Below are 21,980 nucleotides of genomic sequence, written 5' to 3'. Positions count from 1 at the left end.
CAACACACACATGATATCGAAAAGTCTATAGCCATATAATTAAAGATGAAACTAAATCTATATCTAGATATATTGCCATAGTTTTAATTGTTTGAAGTCTAGCTGAGGCTGTATGAGACTATTTACATGTACAGTACCAAGATGTGATAATGTGACACTGGAAAAAAAACAAAACAGAGACCATATATATCCAGCTGCTTACATGGGGGTGTAAATAACGACAAAAAACACCAAATGCATTCCAGAGTTTTGACATTAAAAAATAGCAGAGGGTTGCAACATAATGTCCCTTGACTTTGCAATAATTTACTTGGCTTTCATGATGTCTCTGTCCATTTTTGCAGGTTCCGCTTTTGCTGACAGGCATCTTTTTTTCTAAAGACCTCAGATATGTTGCTTTGTCTTAAACTTCTACAAACCAGTGCACGGTTTCCTGACAGTCTTTTGCTTAATGGTCTTTTACATGTCGACAGGAGCCACCTGGCTTTATAATGCATTCCTTGTGGGGTTATGGGGAAATTAATGGCACAATCAATAATATATTTTGAATGTTTCTGAAGCTTCTTGCTGTTTTATGGATATTATAATATACCTGCTATGAGTATGATGAATATTGTACGATAATTGTTTTGATCAGTGATTAATTATATCAGCAGATGTTTGTACATGGTTATAGAGAGTATATGCACATATAAATCCCCTCACTTTGCCATAACCACTAGAGGGTGTTCAGATATGTGAAGTGTGATTTATTTAGTACCATGCTTTCTATCGAGTTCATTTTTGAATAATTAATATTATTAAATTATTGGTTGTTGGGGGAAAAAAAAGGATTGAGGTTTAGTTTAGTTTAAATTGATTTGAACGGCAACAATATTCCTTTTCGGTTTGGTCTGATGTGAGAAAACAGGAACGCATTTTTTCAAACAGGGTGACTAAAATTCAAAGAATGGATCTGAGTTCATGTTTTATACAAAACAACAGGGTTAAATATGGTTAAAAAATAATTTAGGAATATGCCAATCATACAAGGTACCTATGCTCACTTCCTCACACTCATCGGATTTAGCCATGTTTGTGTTTTCCTATGTTTTGAAGAAGCACGCTTTTACATGAGGTTTTGTGATTTTGCACATGTGATGTCTTAAGTCAGAGATGGCCTTCTTCTAATCCTCCCTCTCCTGCCACTTTTCGAAATCTCTTGTTACATTTTCCGATGCCACGGCCTCCCGCTGAGGGATTCTTGTTTAAAAAAACGCAAAACAAGAGGCACGAATGTAAAAATAGCCTGCAGGTACATAATGTATCCCTCCCTTTTTTTTTTTTCTGTGGGCCTCGTTTAAGTGTTACCCCCTTTTGCTACTGCGGTTTTTAAGGATGTAATAGAGCGCTGTAATGTAATTTACCTTCAGTGCCGATGATAACCAAGGGAAAAATACATAAATTTAGGAGAGAATGAATGGACAATGTAAGGAAGTCAATGTAACAAACACCTGAAAAAGATGGCGAATTTTAAGGAGGGTTGGAGATAGTCAAGAATGTCAGATAAAGATTTTATAAGTATGTGTTGGCTAGCCTTTTCTTTTTATTGTGTCTTTTTTTTGACTCGTCTTGCATGAATATATCTGCACTTATTGGATAGATTGTACTGTATAAATATGAATGTACATATTATAGGCTACTATACATAGGCTTCTTATCATAACGATGGGATGAACTACTCCCACTATGTATTCAGGTGCGTGCATGTGCCATTAAGTCTGTATATATAACACGGGAACAGGGATAGGGAGATGTTGGCCACGAGGAATGTTGACTTATTTTTCTTTTCTTGTTTTTGACTGAAGGTGAGAGAATGAGTTACCATGATATAAATTAAAGCCTAAAAGAAGTTTATATGTCAGTGCATTAATTGATATCATTTTAAAACAAATGATTTCATTTTTTTCCCCCTTTGTGTGTGTATTATGTGTACTGAAAGAATAGAGAATTGAGATGTGAATATTTATTGCTTCTGATAAATTAAAGTGTCCTTGCAGTGAATTGGTCTGTGTGTACTTTTTTTTTTTAAATATATATCCTAGGATCTGCTTCCCACACCATTGCATTGTTATTGAACATGTTATTACATAATGTCAGTTAAAAGAGGATAGACAAAAAAATAAAGGTGACAATTTATATAATTTTGACAATATAAACCCAAGTTTATAAGGTGCATCTTGCCCTTTAACTTAGTGTGATTTCACAGTATTTCTTATTAGTATTTTCAACATGTCTTACTATCAAATTTGGAGGGGTTACCTGTAAAACTGTTAGTCAATCATCCATGCATTATAAATAATTTGGAGCAATGAGTGGTGGATTATAGCCTACTCATCAATTCAATTAGGCCTACACAGTATGCGCATATTTATTTAGGGGCTCGATGCATTTCTATTTTAATGCAATTCATAGAAAAATGAATTACTGTGCTGTTTCGCTTGACTTTGACAGCTAGTTGAACATGAATCAGAAAACGTGCCACCTGATAAGATAATAAAGATATACTTTATTGTCCCGCGGGGGAATGTGTGCCTTCGCCTCCAGGCTGCTGCATCACGCGCCAGCAGCGTCACAATACACGCACAGAAGATAGATCGTACACAGGCATACATTATGCAGAGGGTGGCTATATAAAGAAGGTAGCCTACATTCCGCTTCTCCTCGAGCAGTTCTTGCGTGCTCAGTAATGATAAAATAATAATATGCTAATGATGTAACTCGCGAAGAGGGCTTTTTATACCATATGTGTTTTTTTTATGTGCTTAAAATGACACGTTTTACACTTGTATTTATAATGGCAGTGTTAACGTGGTGGTATTGCTAATTTTCACTCACGTAAAGGCTCCCACAGCCGCTCCCGTTGTAGTTTTAAGCCTCGCATTGGCGTACGTGGGTACTACTTTCAGGGAGTAAACGCGAGGCACGCGGCGTGAAGATTTGAGGCTGTGCTTCGGTCGTGAGAAAAAACTAAGATGGCGTCTCGTCAAGAAAGATAGGATGGCTTTGAGGAGAGTGGTGATGTTGGTCGGGAAATGATTGATAACGACATAATTGATAAAGTTTGTGACTCTCGCTTATCGTCAAAGGGACCGCCGCCGTCCACGTTCTGACGGCGCGTGTTTGACAGGACGGAGTATATGGACAACTGAGGCTGAATAAAACGGGCCAACTTTGCTAGCAGCGACAGCTAGCCAACTGGACCGAGCACAGCTGGCCAACGTTAGCTAACCACCAGCCACCACAACAACAGAGGAAGGAGGACGGCCACCGGCCCTGTCGTACCCCGGGACATCGAGGTGTCTTCGGGTCAGTTACGGCAACGCAACGAGGCATGGTCTGGTCGTAAAGGGGTCAACAAACAACTGCACGTTACATTTCTTGTTGCACGTACGTTTATGCGAATACCTTTGATTGGCTGCCCGATAGCGTCGATTTTGAGCGTGTGCGCTAGGTTAGCCTGTTTTGCTTTTATCTTGTTGACTTTCCTCGGCCACCAAGTCAACGTTAGCTAACTCGTGCTAGTTATCTAGAACCGTGGGAGGCGATGCAACCGGGCTGAGAAAAAGAGGAGGCCTTGATGCTAACATTAGCTGGAAGTGGCGTTATCGCCTCTGATAGCTGAACAATAGACACAAACAGACTTCATGATTTCACGGATAAATCAAATGAATGACACATAACTAACCCAGTATAAGAAACTGAATTCGAGACATTTGTAAAATAAATTATTTTGTTCTGGCTGTCAGGTAAGGTTAGTTTTAACGTCAGTTATCCCAAGTTTGTTAGCTAGTGGTTAGCTCACACTTGCCAGCGAACAAATGGGTATTATTGACTATTATGTAAGCAGGACATTTAATTGCCACTGTTTTGAATCTGTAATCGAGTGATGGTGGATTTGTTGTCATGTTTACCTTGAAAGTTTATTAATTAATCCAGCCCACCCCACTCGCGAGTAGTGATGCCTTCATGGCCTTCCATACCTTTTGGGTTCATGGCCTCCACGCCATTGTTTGGCTGAAAGCCTTTGAAGAATCACATAGATAGGACACATGCCACTGAAGTCCGAGAACCAAGTTGCGTTTATTTATTATTTTATTTATTATGGAAGGAATTTCCCAGGACAAAATAAAGTAGAAGTGTCTTATGAAGAATTGAATACAAACAAATTACATGAAGCAATGCTTATTACTCAAGTGCATACAGACATCTTGCCACCGGTTTTGTGTTTCAATCATTTGATTGTTGCTCAATTCTGCTACTGATATAGATTTAAAACTTTTCCCCCGTTCCACACTGGGCCTTGTTGATTCAGCAGGGCATGGGATTTGTTTTGTTGTGTCTGGTGTTTGGGGGAGGGGTTTTTAGGAAGAAAGAAATCCTCATCTTGGGAAATATTCATATTGTCTATTATTTTAAACATTATTTGGAAATCATAACCTATGTTACACACAGAAGAAACAACTGGAACAACCACCATATATTAAAAACGGACAATGTCATGATGTAATGCTGAACCAGGAAGTGGCAAGAGTAAACAAACGCAGTGAGCTTATGTGGTAGCTCACTTATAAGCTGGTCCATTTGAATCATCATTGACACTGACTGTTTAACTTTTTATTACCATTGTAAAATGTGTTTCAGTTTACCGTCATTGGGAACATTTATTGAAATGTATTTGTAATCTTAATGTGACAAGCATGTTCACAGGCCAAGTATCAGTTTCACACAACTTTGTGTCCGTACAGCGCTCTGAACTGCCTTATCTTTAGCTCATTAAGTTAAAAAGTAAGTGTAGATAAATTAGGCAACACTTTAATTTGCCTTTTACAAGTATTTATGGTTTAAGGTTTATAAGTTGTTCTGTACAAATTAAGAACAGGACTTGGACATTAAATGCTTTCAGGATTGATATATTGGTGCTTTCCTGCCCATTACTGACTCGAGTTCATGAACTTGTTTTGCATTGTCGATCTTTCTGTTGTCAGGGCAATGGAGGGGGAAGAGTTTGTGCCTCCTCCGGAGTGTCCAGTGTTTGAGCCGACATGGGAGGAGTTTCAAGATCCCCTGGGCTACATCGCCAAGATACGTCCAATTGCAGAGAAGTCTGGAATCTGCAAAATTCGACCTCCAGCAGTAAATATTAGTTTATGCTCCGATACTATTGAAGAATTGAAATGCTCACTGTGTTCGTTGTGTACCGTCTGCAGCATGCACTGGGTTTCAAGTGTTTACCAAGTAAAAGGAAGGCACATGGACTCGCAGTTTTAGTCTTGTTAATGATGACAACAAACAAAAAAGTGCAGCATGTTTAATGTGAGATGAGATTAAATTACTGATTACCATGTATGTTTGTGTTGGTTCAAAGGCAGATATAATTGTTCAGCATGGTTGAATGTGTACAATATTGACACACAAATTAGTATGATGCTCTGGCGCAAAGCCAATCAGCATTGAGATCCTTGTGTCATCACTTATAGACAGGTTTACCAAATCATGACTTCTGACTTTTTACTAAACGTCGTCATTATGGCACTTCAGCAATATTTTTATCCGTTTATTGCAATTGAATCAGCCGTAGCCTCTTAATTTGACTCTCATAGTGGACCAGATTGATGCATTTAACTTTAAAATGTACAAAATGGCCTCCAAGGGAAGCGTGCACCAGGATCCCCCTAGAGGGTCTGAAGTTCACCAACCGCAGTCTCGACCAAACCCGTGGCAAACCCCAATGTAAACAAATTACGTACAGTAATTCAAGTTTAATTGTATGTCTTTGCCTCCAAATAGGAGTGGCAACCACCATTTTCAGTGGAGTTGGATACCTTCCACTTCACGCCCCGCATCCAGAGGCTTAATGAGTTGGAGGTAAGTTCCTCTCTTTTCTCTTAAAGCTGTACATAAACAGAAAGTTGTGCATAGAACCGGCTGTAATAATCGTGATAATAATCATTATAATGTGTCATTGTAGGCGGAGACCAGAGTGAAGCTGAATTATTTGGACCGCATCGCCAGGTTTTGGGAGGTCCAGGCATCCTCCTTGAAAATCCCACATATTGAAAGGCGCATCCTCGACCTTTTCGGCCTGTCAAGGGTAGATCTTAATTAAATTGTTTCTACTGAGAACATGCAATTAAAAAAAAAGGTTATTTTTGTTCCATATCTTTTCTGAACTTGATTTTTTGTTCCAGATTGTAACAGATGAAGGGGGTTTTGAGATGGTCTGTAAGGAACGGCGCTGGGCTCGTGTGGCCCAGCGGCTTGGCTACCCTCCAGGCAAGAACATTGGTTCTCTGCTGCGCTCGCACTACGAGAGGATCGTCTACCCCTTTGAAATGTTCCAGTCTGGTTCCAGCATGCCGGTATGAAGCTTCGCATTCTCATCTCTCCTTTTCTGTGTCAGTCTTAATCAGTTACTAGATGACATTGCAAATTTGTCAATTTGGGAACAGTAGCTTAGTCACTATATGATGCACTTTTCTTTTTTTTTTCTTCTTTTTTTTTTTACCTGTTTTCATGTAAAATCTCTTTTTACCTGATTTCTAGCATTGCAAGCCAAAGCACTATGATGGGGAGGAGGTGGACAAAGAGTACAAGCCCCACTCCATCCCCCTGCGACAGTCTGTGCAACCATCCAAAATGAGCAGTTACGGACGCAGAGCAAACCGATGTCAGCCTGATGTGAGTGAGATTTCCTATCGATGCTTATAATTCCATACATGTGCACACTTTTTTGACCAGTTACCCTATAATGAACGTAACTTTGGTCAATTAAAACTATGTTTTGGGCCACATTTCCATGATCATCTTGCTGTCTCAAAATCAATCAGAAATAAATAACATTTTTGTTTATACAGCTGCTTTTCAAGATTCCAAAAAAATCTCATGGGTTTTATGCAAATGAAGAGGGATTTCAACCTGCAAATTAATTGAACTTCCTGGTATTCAGACTGATCTATGATGACCTTTTCAAAGATGGTTTCTCACAGGAATTAAACTACACATCAAAGTCTTTGCCACTAACGATATTATCTCTATTTCTCTTAGTAATAGCACACTTATACTCACAATTTCATCTTAACGTACATTGAAGTTCCTCTAATTAATGAGAAAACTGTTTTTATGTTGTATTTAAAGATTGTGTTCCAGGACTTTAAGCCTCTGTATACGCCACTACCTATGTGCTTGTTATTGATGATCTACAATGGGCAGCAAACATAGAGGGCGACCAACTCTCATCATGTTTGCTTAAATCATGAAGCTTTAGTACCATCTTATAGCTGACAATCTGCCTGCTCATCAGCCAAATGAAGAACGACACAGCTTCCATCATTGCAGGCAAACACAAAGTCAAGCCAACATGCTACTCAAGTGTTTGTTGGATGACGAGATTCTAGGGTGTACCGTGCTGTTATGTTGTTAACTTTTTCTGTGCTTATCCATGTGCCCTTGTTCCTCAGTTACCATGGCAATGTCATGGAAAATGTGACAATGCACTCAGCGCATCTCGACTTGCTTCCTCTCCATCCCGCCATGCTTTGCTTAACTTTGCTGTCTGTCTCTCTGCTCCATTGCTTGTTTTGTTATCTGTTTCCCCCCCCACTTCCATCTCACTGGTAGACACATAACTGCTTATTTCATAAGTCATTTGATGGACATAAATATTACCAATACGCAGTAGAACTTCTGCATTGGCAACATTCTGTTATCTCATGCTTGTTACATGCGACTTAGCCTAAACCACCCCTCCCCCCGGTTGTTAATGACCTACTCATCATAATTTGAGTACATAATGCTCGCCAGTGGATTTTTAGCCTTTTCATTTGTTATGCTGGAACACATCTTTTGTTTTACATATTTTGTTACATAAGTTTGATGCAGATTTTTGAAAAAAGAACGATGTCATTGAGTGATTGACTTGATACAGAGAATCTATCGGCTCCCGGTCTGATGACAGATAAACCTCCAGGGGAAAGGGGCGATGTATTTTCTGGGCTTCCGGTGTAGCCAGCGGATATACGGGCCAAGACGTCCTTTTCGTTGAGCATGTTTCAAGCCTTCCAGAAGGATTGTGATTTATAGCCATTTAGCTTAACTGTTAAAAGTATCCAACTTCAGATCCAGTAGATCATTTTTCTATTTACCACAAAACAGGACTGCAAGTATCGTGCATGATAACATAACTTCATCCGTGTTCGAAATTAACCCTTTGCCTCACCGTAAAAAATACAACTAGCCAAGCATATTTTTTAACTTCCAAAATAATAAATAACCTTTTGTTTCAGTTTCAGTACATTTATTTGAGGTAGTCTGGTATTATGATGAATACAAATTTAGAGAATAAGCCGGAGCAAAGTTTTAAGCAAAATCATTAAAAAAATGTTTTAACCGTCATACCTTTCTGACATTTTGCCAGGTACAGGCTTCCATACGCTATATAATGGTAGGCAAAAGGACCATCTTGTCACTAAACTACATACTTTTTACTTCATACTCTCTCATGACCGTACACTCGCTAAGGTTAGGTACGTGGTGTACGTGCATGTGTCGAGCCAACACAGAAAGCAGAAGCCAGAAGCAGCGCACCAGTAAATGACACCAAAACTTGGACGACTCGGTGTAGCCGCACATAGTTTTTTTTTTTATTACAGTTCATGACATGATTTATTTACAAATGTGTACCGGCCAGTATGGCAAATATAGCCTTCTGAGATTTACTTGCCAAACTGGAAGCCTACCCGCATTTGGCGCTTGGCGGGTGTTCATTTCAGACCCTACTTGTCGCCAAACATTACCTTTCCAGCCCCATTTCTGTTTGGTGCCAACGCTGTTAAGTTTGAATAAATCATATCGGTGCAACAGCTGAATCACTTGTCACTTGTTGGCAGCAATTTGTAAGGTCAGGGATGAGATAACAGAAATATGTCACAAACCGCATGATTTATCACGATTCACCTTGTAATAAAGAAAAAAACATTTTTTTATTTATCCTAGCTACATACTCGACTATTGGGTCGTAAATTGATCAAAAACTAAACCCTATCCAAGGAATTACTAGACCTACCAAAAATGTAAACAAAACAATAAATAGAAATCATTTAGTGAATATAACCACAACATTTCCTGCTGGACTGTTACAGGTCCTGCATCAGATAGCTCATCTCATAATGTGTCCCAGTGACAACTGGTGGCTCTGTTCTTTCCAGGCTCTCTTCCCTCCTCCATCATCTTTTTTTCCTCTTGTCTTAGTTTATTGTTGCTGTTGTTGTCTCCCCTTGCAGGGTCCAGAGGATCTGGTCCCCCATCCTCTCACCACTGGCTCTCAACTCATCTCTGCGGTACTGCCTCTCGAGCATATGAGCTCACCTTCCGCCCCCCCGCTTTCTTCCTGCCTCTTTTCCTTAACCACCCCACCCTCTCTGAGATTGTCTGTGTTTGTTTTGTTAACCACTAAAACATTTTCATGAACATGCAATCATACTACTCAACCTGAAATAGGTTACATGGCAGTTTAAGGACGTTTTTAAAAAGCCATAAAAAAACTTGGCATTACACTCGTAAGGTGAAAGTTATTAAATCTCATCCTTTTCTTCCATGGTAGACCAGACAATGAAAACAAAAGATTTCCTGCTTACTTCTGTTACAATTAATGCCGTTGGTTCTTCGTAAATATGCTTGAGGAGTATTCTTAAAATAAGTCATGTTTTCTTATGTTGGACAAAGGTGTGTTGGGCCATTGTCAGTGTGTTTTTAGGATTGAGAAGTAATAATATGAATGTATGCAAATTCGGATCCCTATGCCAATTTTGATGAAAACTAATGTTTCAGATATCCTACAGTTTCTTGATGAAACTTTAAACTCAATTTACAAACACAATTTAGTAGTCTAGTTGTGGGGCTGCCTCACTCGAGTTGTCTCTCTTTCACCCATGCTCTGTCTCTGTGGTTGCACTCGGCTTCAAATGCTTTGTCGCTGGGCTGTCTGTGTGCCTTCTGCTGTTTTGCCTTGCTATCTGCTCACTACAACATCTTACAGTGTGGCTACATGCGTTCTGGTTTGGAGTGCATTCACACAGAAGAATCTAGTAGGTTTAAACTCATCGTGTTTCACTTCAAGAGTCTTAAATTACTGAAGCTTGTTTGTTTGCCCTCTACCATCAAGCCCTGCTGATCTCTCATCTCCATGAAAAGGGACACGTTTTTATCTATGTAGAAAATATACAACAATGTATGGGCAGTAAGTTGCATTTGGAGGACTGAAGAGAGTGCAATTGCATACACGTGGTAAAGGCAAAAACAAATGTTTCTTCCATTACACTTTTTGGGAGGGGGAAGTCTTGAATGATGGCAGGAACAAAGTTGTCGTGACATGCATATGTTAACTGTTTTGTGGTGAGAATACAGGTTGCATTCTGCCTGCAGACACACTACTGATTTCTTTGTGCACACCACATGTAGAAGCCAAAAGTCTCCCAAAGCAGCATTAAACTGCCAGTGTGAAAGCTTCATAAGTGGATGTTTGGAGCAGAAGTTCTGAGTTTGAACGTATGCTAAATGTTTAAGAATTTTGTTAAGTCCTGCTTTTTCTTTTAGATCTACTGACTGATTATTGAAAGTGACTGTGTTCTGTCCACATTGCTGATTACACATGACTCGTGTTTACTGTTTGCAATCATACGTCAGATTGGAACTAGAGCACGAAAGTGTGGTGCAAAAATAATTCTACGCAAGGAGGAAGTCTGAGGGGGGAAAAAGCAACAACAAAAAACCCAGAGATGTTCAAAGGAACTCAACACGTTTAGTTGTTTTTTAGCCTTATGTTTTCAACAAGCTTCCTGCTGCAAGAAAAACAGTTTTGTGGCTGTCTGCCTGTAAACAGGGTTATTTTGGGATTAGAAAAGCTCAGAATGTGCCTTCAATTATAGAAAGTGAGAAAAGGAATTGAGTTGGTGATCTCTAAGAATACAGAAGTGATAGAGCTGAAGTCAAGATTGCTTCAATTGTGTCCCAGACAAATCAGAGTCAGGAATGTTTTGATATCTTAAAATACGGGACAAGTTCATGAAAAAAACAAACAAATATTCTTTATACGGTCTTAGTACGAGTTCTTAGTGAGAGTTTGGCAGGATGGTGAAATGTGATTGGAACAGGCTCTGACCAAAAAGGTAAATATTTAACTAAAAATGAAGACACTTGCTTGTTACACAGAAGATACACTCATGAATTGAAATAACCATTTCCTGCCTTTTTTGAGTATTATAATTTTTTCTGGACTACAGCTGCTCGGAATCAGATAATGTCCAAAGTCCAACTTAAGCAAAAAAAAAAGAGAAGAGAAACTGGATATTCAACTTGTGCAAAAAATACCTAATCATTTATGCCAAATGATGGCCTCAATTACTGTAAAATGTTATTGATAAGCTTAAACATTTGTTTAAAAAAAACGAATAAAGAAACTATTTAGTAATACCCAGTCAAAGTGTATGGTTGCAACTGCTGTTGATTGTGTGTTCTGGTGGTGGGTCTTAACATTGAAGCTTTCACTGTTTCACTCGGCTAACTTTTCCTTTTTCTAACCGAGCGTAATCCCTTCTTGTGGTAGCATTGCTATGCTCATGTCTCAACCGTCTGTTCTGCGTTTGGCCTAGACCCTTGCTTGGCTCTGTGTGCTTTGGAGAGGAATTGTTGTATGTCTATACCTTGTTTATGACGAAAATATACCTTCATCCACAGCCTGAACCTACAGAGGAAGATATCGAGAAGAACCCAGAACTGAAGAAGCTACAGATCTACGGCGCAGGGCCTAAGATGATGGGACTTGGACTGGTGGCAAGGGACAAAGGCCTCAGGAAGAAAGGTAGGTGTCCTGGGACGCATACTGTTGAACCTATAAAGTCTTTGAAAACAAAAGAGATGGAAGGCAACACTGCATCACAACAATTATATTTGATGAAGCTGAAGCAACATAAGAAAGAGGCATACAAATTGCAGGCATTCGTGAGCCTGTGAACAATCAAGCTGTCAACTTGAAGCTCTGCTTTGTAAAAATGTTTCTGTAATAGCTCAAAACCTCTGATTTTCAACGCTCCTTTCTCTTTTCTTTTCTTTTTTTTTTTTGAAGATGAATTGCCTCAAACGGTTACCATCAAGGACGCTGCGCCTCCTGCTCCTGTTGATTCCTCAGTCAAAGTGGAGCCACAGGAGACTCAAGAGAGGAAGAGTGAAGGAAGTACATCTAACCCCCAACCGCCGCCTCCTACTATCACAGTTAAGACCGAGGTGACGAAAGAAGAACCCGAGGAAAAGAGTGGGAAAGCTGAGGATGAAACAGATGGACCTTGTACCAAAATGACCATGAGGCTCAGACGCAACCTCAGCAACCCGCAGTGTGTAAGTAGACCAAAGAAGTTGAGTTAGATTGTATGTAGGTTGTCCGTCCTTCTGGTCCATTTTCGTGAAGGCGATATCTCAGGAAAACCTTGAGGAAATTTCTTAAAAATGTGGCACAAACATCCAGTGGCATTCAAGGTTGAACTGTTTAGAATTTGGTGGTCAAAGGTCACTGTCACCTGACAGGGATGTAAACTGCAACATAGCTAGCTGGCGGAGGCATACCACCTCGAGGCGGTAATTCTGGTCTTGTCACATTTTCAAAGGTGGATTCATTCGTGTGTCGAATGTGTGGTCGGGGAGATGACGACGAGAAACTGCTGCTGTGTGATGGCTGCGATGACAACTATCACACCTACTGTCTACTGCCCCCGCTCACTGATCCTCCCAAAGGCAACTGGCGATGCCCGAAGTGTGTCGCAGAGGTATGTGAAAATGCTCTCATTGACTAAAACACGTGTGCCATGTTTTGTCGGTTTTCTTCTAACCCAGACTACTCTTCTCTCCCGTTCTAACTCTTAGGAGTGCAAGAAACCTGCAGAAGCATTTGGCTTTGAACAGGCAACACGAGAGTACACTCTGCAGAGTTTTGGGGAAATGGCAGATGCCTTTAAAGCGGATTACTTCAACATGCCTGTTCATGTACGCGCAACCGCACCAGACATCACCTGTTCATTATGAAGCACAATTCTGATGATGCAAGAGACTAATCCGCAGCCTGTATGTTGTTGTCGTTGGTGTAGATGGTTCCCACTGAACTGGTGGAGAGAGAGTTCTGGAGGTTAGTTAGCAGTATCGAGGAAGACGTGGTTGTTGAGTACGGAGCGGACATACACTCCAAAGAGTTCGGCAGCGGATTTCCGATGGACAATGGCAAGAGGAAGCTCACGAAGGAAGAAGAGGTATGCACTTTGTTGTTTTCTTTTGTAACCTCACCAGATTTTAGTGTTTGCTTATAAAGTTGTCCAGGTTAAAGTGAGGATACAGTATCAACTCCACTAAAAGTAGACTTTAAATACAGTATCATGACTGCGGAAGGCTGATTTGGCATTCTAACTTCAACCGTTTTGATATGAATACACTCTACAAACTACTTTGCATCAACAGAAACTTCAGTTTTGATTACATTGCTCAAAGTAGATGAGAGAGCATTGAGTTGCTAACTCTGTCTAGTTCAAATTGGGGTTAGTAGGCGTGTTGTTGAGATGGTAGGTTAAAAATGACCAGAATATTATGAAAACAATGGCAGTTTATACCAGCCTTAATCTGCTGATTATCATTACTTGCTCAAATAATGTGTCAAAAATCAATCTGGATGATCAGATTCAATAAAATCAAAACGAAATCCAACTATGAATTGCTCTGCAATTCAAAATACAGTTGAGTAAACTATTTTAGCATAAGTTGTTGATTAAAAAAAGTAATAGTGGAGTTTAGATGGTATTTTCCTAACCGTAGTCGTTTGGTCATATTCTCAGCGTACTCTGTTTTCTTTGTTGCTCAGGAATACGCCCGTAGTGGCTGGAACTTGAATGTGATGCCTGTGCTGGAGCAGTCCCTGCTGTGCCACATTAACGGAGACATTTCTGGGATGAAGGTGCCCTGGCTTTACGTAGGCATGGTGTTCTCGGCTTTCTGCTGGCACATTGAGGATCACTGGAGTTACTCCATCAACTACCTGCACTGGTACAGAAGGCTTTTTGTGTATTGATTTGGCATTCTATCGTAGTCATAAGATTAACGTTTGCAGCTTTTAACATGGAGAATATGACAATGCATTAAAGGCTACTTTGAGTGATGTACTGTAACCTTCCCTCCGTCTTCTTTGCTTTCCTACGTATCCAGGGGTGAACCCAAGACTTGGTATGGGGTTCCCTCTGTGGCAGCTGAGCGGCTCGAGGGGGTAATGAAGAAGTTGACGCCAGAGCTGTTTGAGTTTCAACCTGATCTCCTGCACCAGCTGGTCACCATCATGAACCCCAATATCCTCATGTCTCACGGCGTACCGGTCAGTCTGACACAAACGAATATACCACAGTGGAAATATGCGTTCTGGGAAGAGTTTTCTTTGCTTGATTTCTGTGTTTGTGATTGGCAGGTTGTACGTACCAACCAGTGTGCTGGTGAGTTTGTCATCACCTTCCCCAGAGCCTACCACAGTGGCTTCAATCAGGGATATAACTTTGCTGAAGCTGTTAACTTCTGCACTGCAGACTGGGTACGACTGTTAATGCCGCCCATCTCAAGTTTCTCATTTTTACATCGTTCACAATACCGTATAATCAATATCACTCTCTCCCTCTCAGCTGCCTGCCGGACGTTCCTGTATTGAGCACTACCGACGTCTAAGGAGGTATTGTGTGTTTTCCCACGAGGAGCTCACCTGTAAAATGGCTACCAGCCCAGAGAAACTAGACCTTAACCTGGCTGCGGCGACACACCGGGAAATGTTCATTATTGTCCAGGAGGAGAGGAAGCTGCGAAAGGGTCTGTTGGAAAGGGTGAGACAAAGAAATGTATTCACTTTGTATGTGTAAGTGGAAATAATTTGAATTTGTCTGATATTGTAATGTTCTAATTGGAATATGGGAAATCTGATTTTCTAAAAGTCTGTGTGTTGTACCTGCAGGGCATTACTGAAGCAGAGCGTGAGGCTTTTGAGCTGCTGCCTGACGATGAGAGACAGTGTGATAAATGTAAGACCACGTGCTTCCTTTCTGCTTTGGCCTGCTCAAAGTGTCCCGAAAAATTGGTGTGCCTCTATCACACTCAGGATCTGTGCAACTGCCCCACTGAAAAACTCTACCTCAGGTATTTATGGCTTGTGTAGCTATTTGTGTGTGTGTGTGCATATGTTTTGCAGTGAGCCACGATACACTGAGTGGCAACAGTGGAGATGAAATACTAAGACTGACCGTCTTATCTCTTCACTTTGCAGATACAGATATACCCTGGATGAGCTATTAGCCATGTTGCACCGATTAAAGGTTCGGTCCGAGTCCTTTGATTCCTGGGCCAACAGAGTAAAAGAGGCACTTGAGCAGGAAGAAGGAAACAAAATAGGTGAGAAATCAACATAAATGTTCCCCTTTTACTTGGATTGAACAGACAATTATTATCTTAAAAGAAAAAAAAGTGGTATGGCTAAATGGTTATTGAATTGCAGGAATTGAGGACCTGGAGATCCTAAAGACGGAAGCAGTGGAGAAAAAGTTTCCTGACAACGAACTTCTGCGGAAACTCAACACCGTTCTTAAAGACATAGAGCGCTGCCAGCAGACAAGTACTGAACTCCTCAGTAACTCAAAGACCAGGTATGGTGGAATTCATACTTAACATCTACACTAACTGTGTAGATGGTGCACTTACATATAGCTTATCTTTTAGTGAAACGAAGATGGCGTTGGCAGAGCTGAAATCCTTGGTAGAGAAGATGCAAAACCTGCCCTGTGTGATGACCCAGCTGGAGGAAGTGCAGGTGAGAAGTTGTGTCACACTGAGTAAAAGTTGCTTGTGTTTTGTCCACTGTTATCCCTTCAAAATTGATCAAAATGTATTGTATAAATATGTTCCAATTTTCTCATCTTACAAGTTCCTTTATTTAGTAGACTTTGGGTTTACCTCTCTACTGTCTAATTTTCTAGGCGGTTCTGCGCACCGTGGAGGATTTCCAGAGCCAAGCTCAAGTACTGGCCAATGACAAGGACTGGAGGCGGGACTCTTCGCCACCTGAACAGCTGCAGACTTTGTTGGAACAGGGTGCCAAGCTGCTTGTTGTGGTGCCGGAGTGTGATCTACTCCAGGGCCTCAAAGAGCAGGGCCATTGGCTGGCAGAGGTGAGGCGCACCCTTGGCACAGAAGGAGGGGAAAGGCAGGAGGTGATGTTGGATGTTTTGAGGAACCTGATGGAAGCGGGCTGCAACGTCCCTCAGAGTGTGTCTGTGGAGACGGCCATGGCAGAGCTTCAGGAGCTGCTAACAATCGCAGAACGTTGGGAGGAGAAAGCACAGATCTGTCTTGAGCAAAGGTAAGACAAACGAGTGGAACCATAAACTTCTGTCCGTGCTCCAGCTGCTGCAGATCTGGTCATCTCTTCACATCTCCGTTATCCTGTTGCAAAGATGTCAACGTTTCTTTGTCATGGTTTTGTTCTTCCAGACAAAAACACCCCCTTTCTACTCTGGAGGCGATAGTAAATGAAGCCCAACTTATTCCAGTCAAGCTGCCTAACATTCTAGCTCTACAGGGCTGTCTCACTCGAGCTCGGGCCTGGGTGACAGACCTCGAGGAAATCCAGGTAAATACAACAACAAAAAGCCTCTGGGGACCTTATGTTATTCTACCCATTCCTAATGGTGTGATTTGTAATAAAATAAAAAAAATGCATACATGCTGTACCTTCATATTGTTACATTTCTATTGTTTCCTTTTTTGTTGTAGAATGGGGAGCATTACCCATGTCTGGATGACCTCGAGGGCCTGGTGGCTATTGGGAGGGACTTGCCGGTCTTCATGGAAGAGTTACGACAGCTGGAACTGCAGGTAGCCAGCGCTCACTCCTGGAGGGACAAGGCCACCAAGACCTTCCTGAAGAAGAGCAGTCAGCACAGTCTGCTAGAGGTGGGCAACTTGGAAGAAATGGGAAATATTACAATTTTACTTACAGGGAAAATATGCCACCTTTTTTATGTGATGTCCAATCAGTGCTGGTGGTCAGTGTCGTCCACTGAAGGCACACAGAAAGCTTATCTCTCCAGCTGGTGAGCTGTGATGCCAATGCCTACACGTACCAAGATGCATTTCACGAGAGCAGCAATTTTACTACGGTTGATAAACTAAATAAACTCTCAAAATGTTAATGACGGCAACCAGCAGAAGCCAACGCTGACATTATTCACAGCAGAATGATTCTGTTGGCATCAAAGTGCAATTTAAGCAAAGGCACCAGCCGTCTGTGTTTTGATTTTGGCATCTCTATAAAAGGATGCAGAAAACATCCATTAGAAATGTGTTATTTGCACATCTTGACAATAAGGGAGTTTGTGAACAGAGCTCGCATCCAGTCACTGAAAAATGCAATTCTTGTTTGAGATCTCCAAATGTTTTGATACCAAATCACAGCATGGCTTCTTCTGTTGTGATCTTCCAGGGATTTTTGATCAATTCTGAAGTGGTAAAAATATAAGTACAACATTGGTGTAATAAATGGTATCACCCCAAGAATTTCTGTAACAACTTGTGGGGCTTAAGTGAGCATGGGGAGAGATATCATATACTTCCATCCTCTTATTAATTAATTCTTATTTACAACTAGAATAACTTGACACTGCTTTTTGATCTTTATGTCAAATCTAATCTTTATTTTTTTTTTTTTTGTGACTCTTTGCTTTTATTGAGAGAGTGAAAGGGGTGGCCTCCAATGGCGAAATTTAATTTTCATGTTCCCAGCGTTCTGCTGAAGTACCACATATCTATGTGGAATCTGCTCTTGACCTGAGATCTCCCCTTAAAGGTCCAAAGAACCTAAAGATTGAATTTCTGTCACCATAAAGCAAAAGGTTATCGGTGTACAGTAAGGCAACCTTCATGCATTAAACCTCAGTGTTGCCCTGCAGGTATTATGTCCGTGTGCAAAAAGGAGAGAGAGGCGACAGGAGATGGAGCTGTTGGATGAGCCTTTAGATGATTCTGATACCAACACTCTGGGCCTCTCTGCTCAGGACCTGAGGGACCCCGCAGCCATTGTGAGTTTATTGAGCATGTTATCGTTTTATATTTAATCTCTCTATGATTTTATTCTATCTTTTTAGATAAAGATAGATAAAGATTGATGTGTTTGCCTCGCCTCTAGGTGATGGCATTCAAAGAAGGGGAGCACCAGGAGAAGGAGGCACTACTGAGATTACAGAAGTTGAACATGTGTAAATCTGGACTTGCAAGTTGCAAGGAGGACAAGGAGAACGGGGGGTGGGACGCCGCCATGGAGACGGACACATCCAGCCACTCGGAGAACTCTGTAAAAGAGAACGGTAACGGTAACCACACCCGTACCACCGTGTGTGTGTGCACCGCTCAGCCTCGGGCCCCTCAGCTTCGCTGTCATCTGTGTAAGGACTGGTTCCACGGGGGCTGTGTTCCTTTCCCCTCCCTGCTCCCCTCCTCCGGACCACTAGAGAACCCCCTCTGCTGGTGGGACTGGGACTCGCGATTCTTGTGTCCGCGATGCCAGCGGTCGCGCCGGCCACGCCTGGAGACTATCCTGGCATTACTTGTTGCCCTGCAGAGGCTGCCAGTGCGTCTGCCTGAAGGAGAAGCGCTGCAGTGTCTCACAGAGAGGGCCATCAACTGGCAGGGCAGAGCCAAGGAAGCACTGGAGGCGCCGGAGCTGCAGCAGGCACTTCAGAGGCTGCAAGAACTTAAAGAGACTCTCCATTGTGAAACGGAGAAAGAAGAAAACGCGAAAAAGGAGACGGAAGGGAGCTCAGTGATTGTCTTATCCGACTCCGAGGGAGAGGAAGGGGTCATTGATTTGACAGCCGAAAATTCACCTAAAAAGAACACCAAGGAAAGCAACGGCACGCAGGTGAACACATCATTGTAACTCTTTATTTCAGTTTTTGTGGGTTGCATGATAATTGCTACTTTCCTATCATAGCGTATCGCACCCGCCTGATTAATTATGCAATGCTTGTTTGCCCCCAGGCTGGATGTGAAAACGGCGTCGGCAAGAAATCAAATGTTTCAGGTAAGACTTAATGTGTTGATTCTAAAGTATCAGTGCAGTGTATTTGCAGTGTGATACACAAAACGACAACAAGTCCTCACAAGCTTGTTCCTTCTGCTCGTTTTTCAGGTGTGGGGTCTATGCTGCCCCTCCTGCCTGTGCTAAAAGGCCAGGTAGTGGAGCTTTTGTCAGCCACCCGGGTCCAGCTGGAGGAGCTGCAGCTGGAAGGAGATCTGCTTGAGGTGTCTTTGGACCAGACACCCATCATCCACAGAGTCCTGCAAGCGGCCTCTGTTCCACCCAGAGAAACGCTGCACACGCTCATTCAGGTCAGGACAATAAACGGAGCTTTTTTTATACACAATTTGAGGAGACAAGAGTTTAAAGAGACCTTTTAGTGTGTTGGGAGAAAAATGCAATTGCTGGAAACGTATCAAAGTGTGTTACAGTGCCATACATGAAAGGTGCCCTGTGGAGTTTTCTTGCAAAGAAATGTACATTTATTCACCAAAGCAGTTATTTTTTAAACGTGCATCGTTTCCAATTTTACTTGCTTGCTTACTTTCTTAGCAGTCTTCTTCTTCCTCTCTGCCTTTGCTCGTGCAAAGCTGCGTTTCTCGGCACATTACAGCCACTTGTAGATCAGTGGAATAGCATGAAACCATTGGCTTACATGTGTCACCCACATGCTCCAGACCAAACAAAAAAGCATAGCTCCACAGAGGTACTAGTGGTCAAAAACACAACAGTAAATGATCACATTGGTGCTATAGACGACTGCCAAAACAGTAAAATAGGTTGCTGTGTTTATTTCCTTGTTACATTTTTAAAGAGGTCTGCTGCTTCCTCTCTGATATTCTTGTCGTCTTCCTCTCGTCAGATTGAGCTTGAAGAGCAGAGACGAACCAGCCGTGGACGAGCCAAGGACTCCAAAAGGAAGAGAAAGGGCCACCGAGGTGGCAGTGGGGAAGGGGCAGGAGAGCGGTCACTGGATGCCTCAGAGTCAAAGAAAAGCTGCCCCCTCAGACACAACCTCTCCCCTCAGTTACCTGTCCAGACCAACCCAGAGGTAACTTCCCTTCTTACTTTTGCTTTAAGTTGATTTTTATGAATACATTTTCCAGTAAGTGTAGTTTTGATGGTTATTTGAGATTAACACTTTTGCTTTTTCTCTCGACAGATTTTGTGATACAGTCAACGCTGGAGCTCTGTTTAATGGATTGGTTGAAGGGACAGAGCATTCTGTGCCACAAGACAGTGTCAACTTCTAGAACGATGCAGGACATCCCCACCCCTGTGCCCCCATGTCCCTTCTCATCCGCCATTCACGCATTCAGACACTAGCAGAGCAGCGACGACTCCTCTACACTCCACCGTCTCATGCTAAACTCAGCCATTATCTCACCCGTCTTGACTTTTGTTTCAGACTCGCTGTCTTACCCGAACTTTTTTCCACCTTCCCTGGACTCATTTTCCCCCGTGAACATATTAAGACTGTGTTGGACCGATGTGAGGCTTATCGCAATAGGAGTGTCCCCGAAGGTCAGTCAGTATGCTACGTTATCCGAACTGTATTAAATGTTAGTTCAACCGAAGCATCGTTTCGGCGGCGGCGGTTTGCAGGTTCGCTTCCCTTGAGCCCACTCGTTAAAATTGGATACGCTGTGGGGTTTATTTCGACACTTCTGTTTGGGTCGTGGATCTTGAAGCTGAAGAACAGCCGAAGGTTTTGACTGCTGATCGTAGACAACAGCACCGTGGTTACATTGTATTTTTTTTTTTTTTTTTTTTTTAATCTTGTTTGATGCTGTTTGAGGGGACATGCATTTTGAATAAACAGTAAATTTTGGGAAGTGTTAAAAACAGGCATTAATGTTTTTGGTGCTACTTTCCCAAAATTGATATCCGTACCTCTTGGCTTTGTCTTTCTCCTCCCTTTCCTCCCTCAATTTTTTTTTTTTTTTAAAGCCCCCCTTTGACTCTATATTTTATTCCTTTAAATATAACCTTTTTTTCTCCCTCCCTCCTCTCTCTTTGCAAATTAAGGTAACTTCACTGTAACTCGCGTTGTCACAGTTTATTTTGTTTCCTGGGTTCAAATATCATTATTATTATTATTAATATTATTATTATTGATATTGCAGACACACAGTTGTCGTGAGTTTGTGTATAAACTTTTTATTTTAATGTTGCCTTTGTTTCTTTTCACTCTTGTTAGAAAAATAAAGGTTTAGAATTGTTTAGGATATGTTGACTCATTATTTCTCACCTCAAAATGCTTTGGAGTCCTGAGATCAATAATGAGTTCATAGCAGCAATTACATAATACCAAAACGTGTTTTATGATAACAGCATTTATTTAGAAAAGCTTTCACTGGAAAATGGCAGACACTGAACGGACATCACAATATTGAACAAGTACACCATGTTTTCATTTAACTAGGCAAGAGTTGTAAGCAAGTTTATAGAAAGACAAATTCACAATTACAGTATATTAAAGGCTTTTAGTCCTTACGGGGGCGGGGGGACATTTTTGCCTCAAGGTCAAACATGCATGTAAGCCAAATAAAAATCATCTTGTTTACAGGCTTTTCTAAACACCCCATTCTTTGCTGTTGTTGTCATAGTTACTTTAGTTGGATAATTATCCAGAGGCTAGTTCTGAGAGCAAAGTAATTAACACAAATCGGAATCAAGGACTGACACATTTGACAGGAAACAGAAATATCCAATGTTGATGTAGCTGCAGAACAAATGAACAGATTTTTTCGTTTGTAGCAAAGATTGATCTGCATTTGCAGTGAAATAGCCTTGTTCACAGTCAACA

At 41.5% G+C, this 21,980-nt stretch overlaps 1 protein-coding gene across 3 annotated transcripts; it reads left to right on the top strand.

The window, feature by feature from the left end:
- The first annotated feature begins 3,003 nt into the window (after positions 1-3,003).
- kdm5c (lysine demethylase 5C) lies at positions 3,004-21,672 on the top strand. 3 transcript variants are annotated; one of them, XM_084015693.1, is made up of 29 exons: positions 3,004-3,429; positions 5,028-5,175; positions 5,830-5,907; positions 6,011-6,133; positions 6,231-6,401; positions 6,586-6,720; positions 9,321-9,377; positions 11,773-11,896; positions 12,161-12,429; positions 12,696-12,854; positions 12,952-13,071; positions 13,173-13,331; positions 13,934-14,115; positions 14,275-14,437; positions 14,528-14,647; positions 14,736-14,930; positions 15,059-15,240; positions 15,368-15,492; positions 15,596-15,743; positions 15,817-15,907; positions 16,074-16,456; positions 16,588-16,726; positions 16,870-17,049; positions 18,045-18,173; positions 18,281-19,012; positions 19,132-19,174; positions 19,283-19,482; positions 20,034-20,222; positions 20,334-21,672. In XM_084015693.1, exons 2-29 carry the CDS (start codon positions 5,032-5,034, stop codon positions 20,340-20,342), a joined length of 4,749 nt encoding a protein of 1,582 aa, XP_083871819.1. In that variant the 5' UTR covers positions 3,004-3,429; positions 5,028-5,031; the 3' UTR covers positions 20,343-21,672. The 3 variants fall into 3 exon arrangements, with proteins under 3 accessions (XP_083871819.1, XP_083871818.1, XP_083871820.1); XM_084015692.1 differs by having other exon boundaries at positions 3,005-3,348; XM_084015694.1 differs by lacking the exon at positions 9,321-9,377 and having other exon boundaries at positions 3,005-3,348.
- Positions 21,673-21,980: the final 308 nt, after the last annotated feature.

Source organism: Eutrigla gurnardus, assembly GCF_963514095.1.
Source record: "Eutrigla gurnardus genome assembly, chromosome: 8".
NCBI classification, from domain to species: Eukaryota; Metazoa; Chordata; class Actinopteri; order Perciformes; family Triglidae; genus Eutrigla; species Eutrigla gurnardus.
The sequence above is the reverse complement of the archived record's forward strand: the minus strand, read 5'-3'. Positions and strand labels throughout refer to the sequence as shown.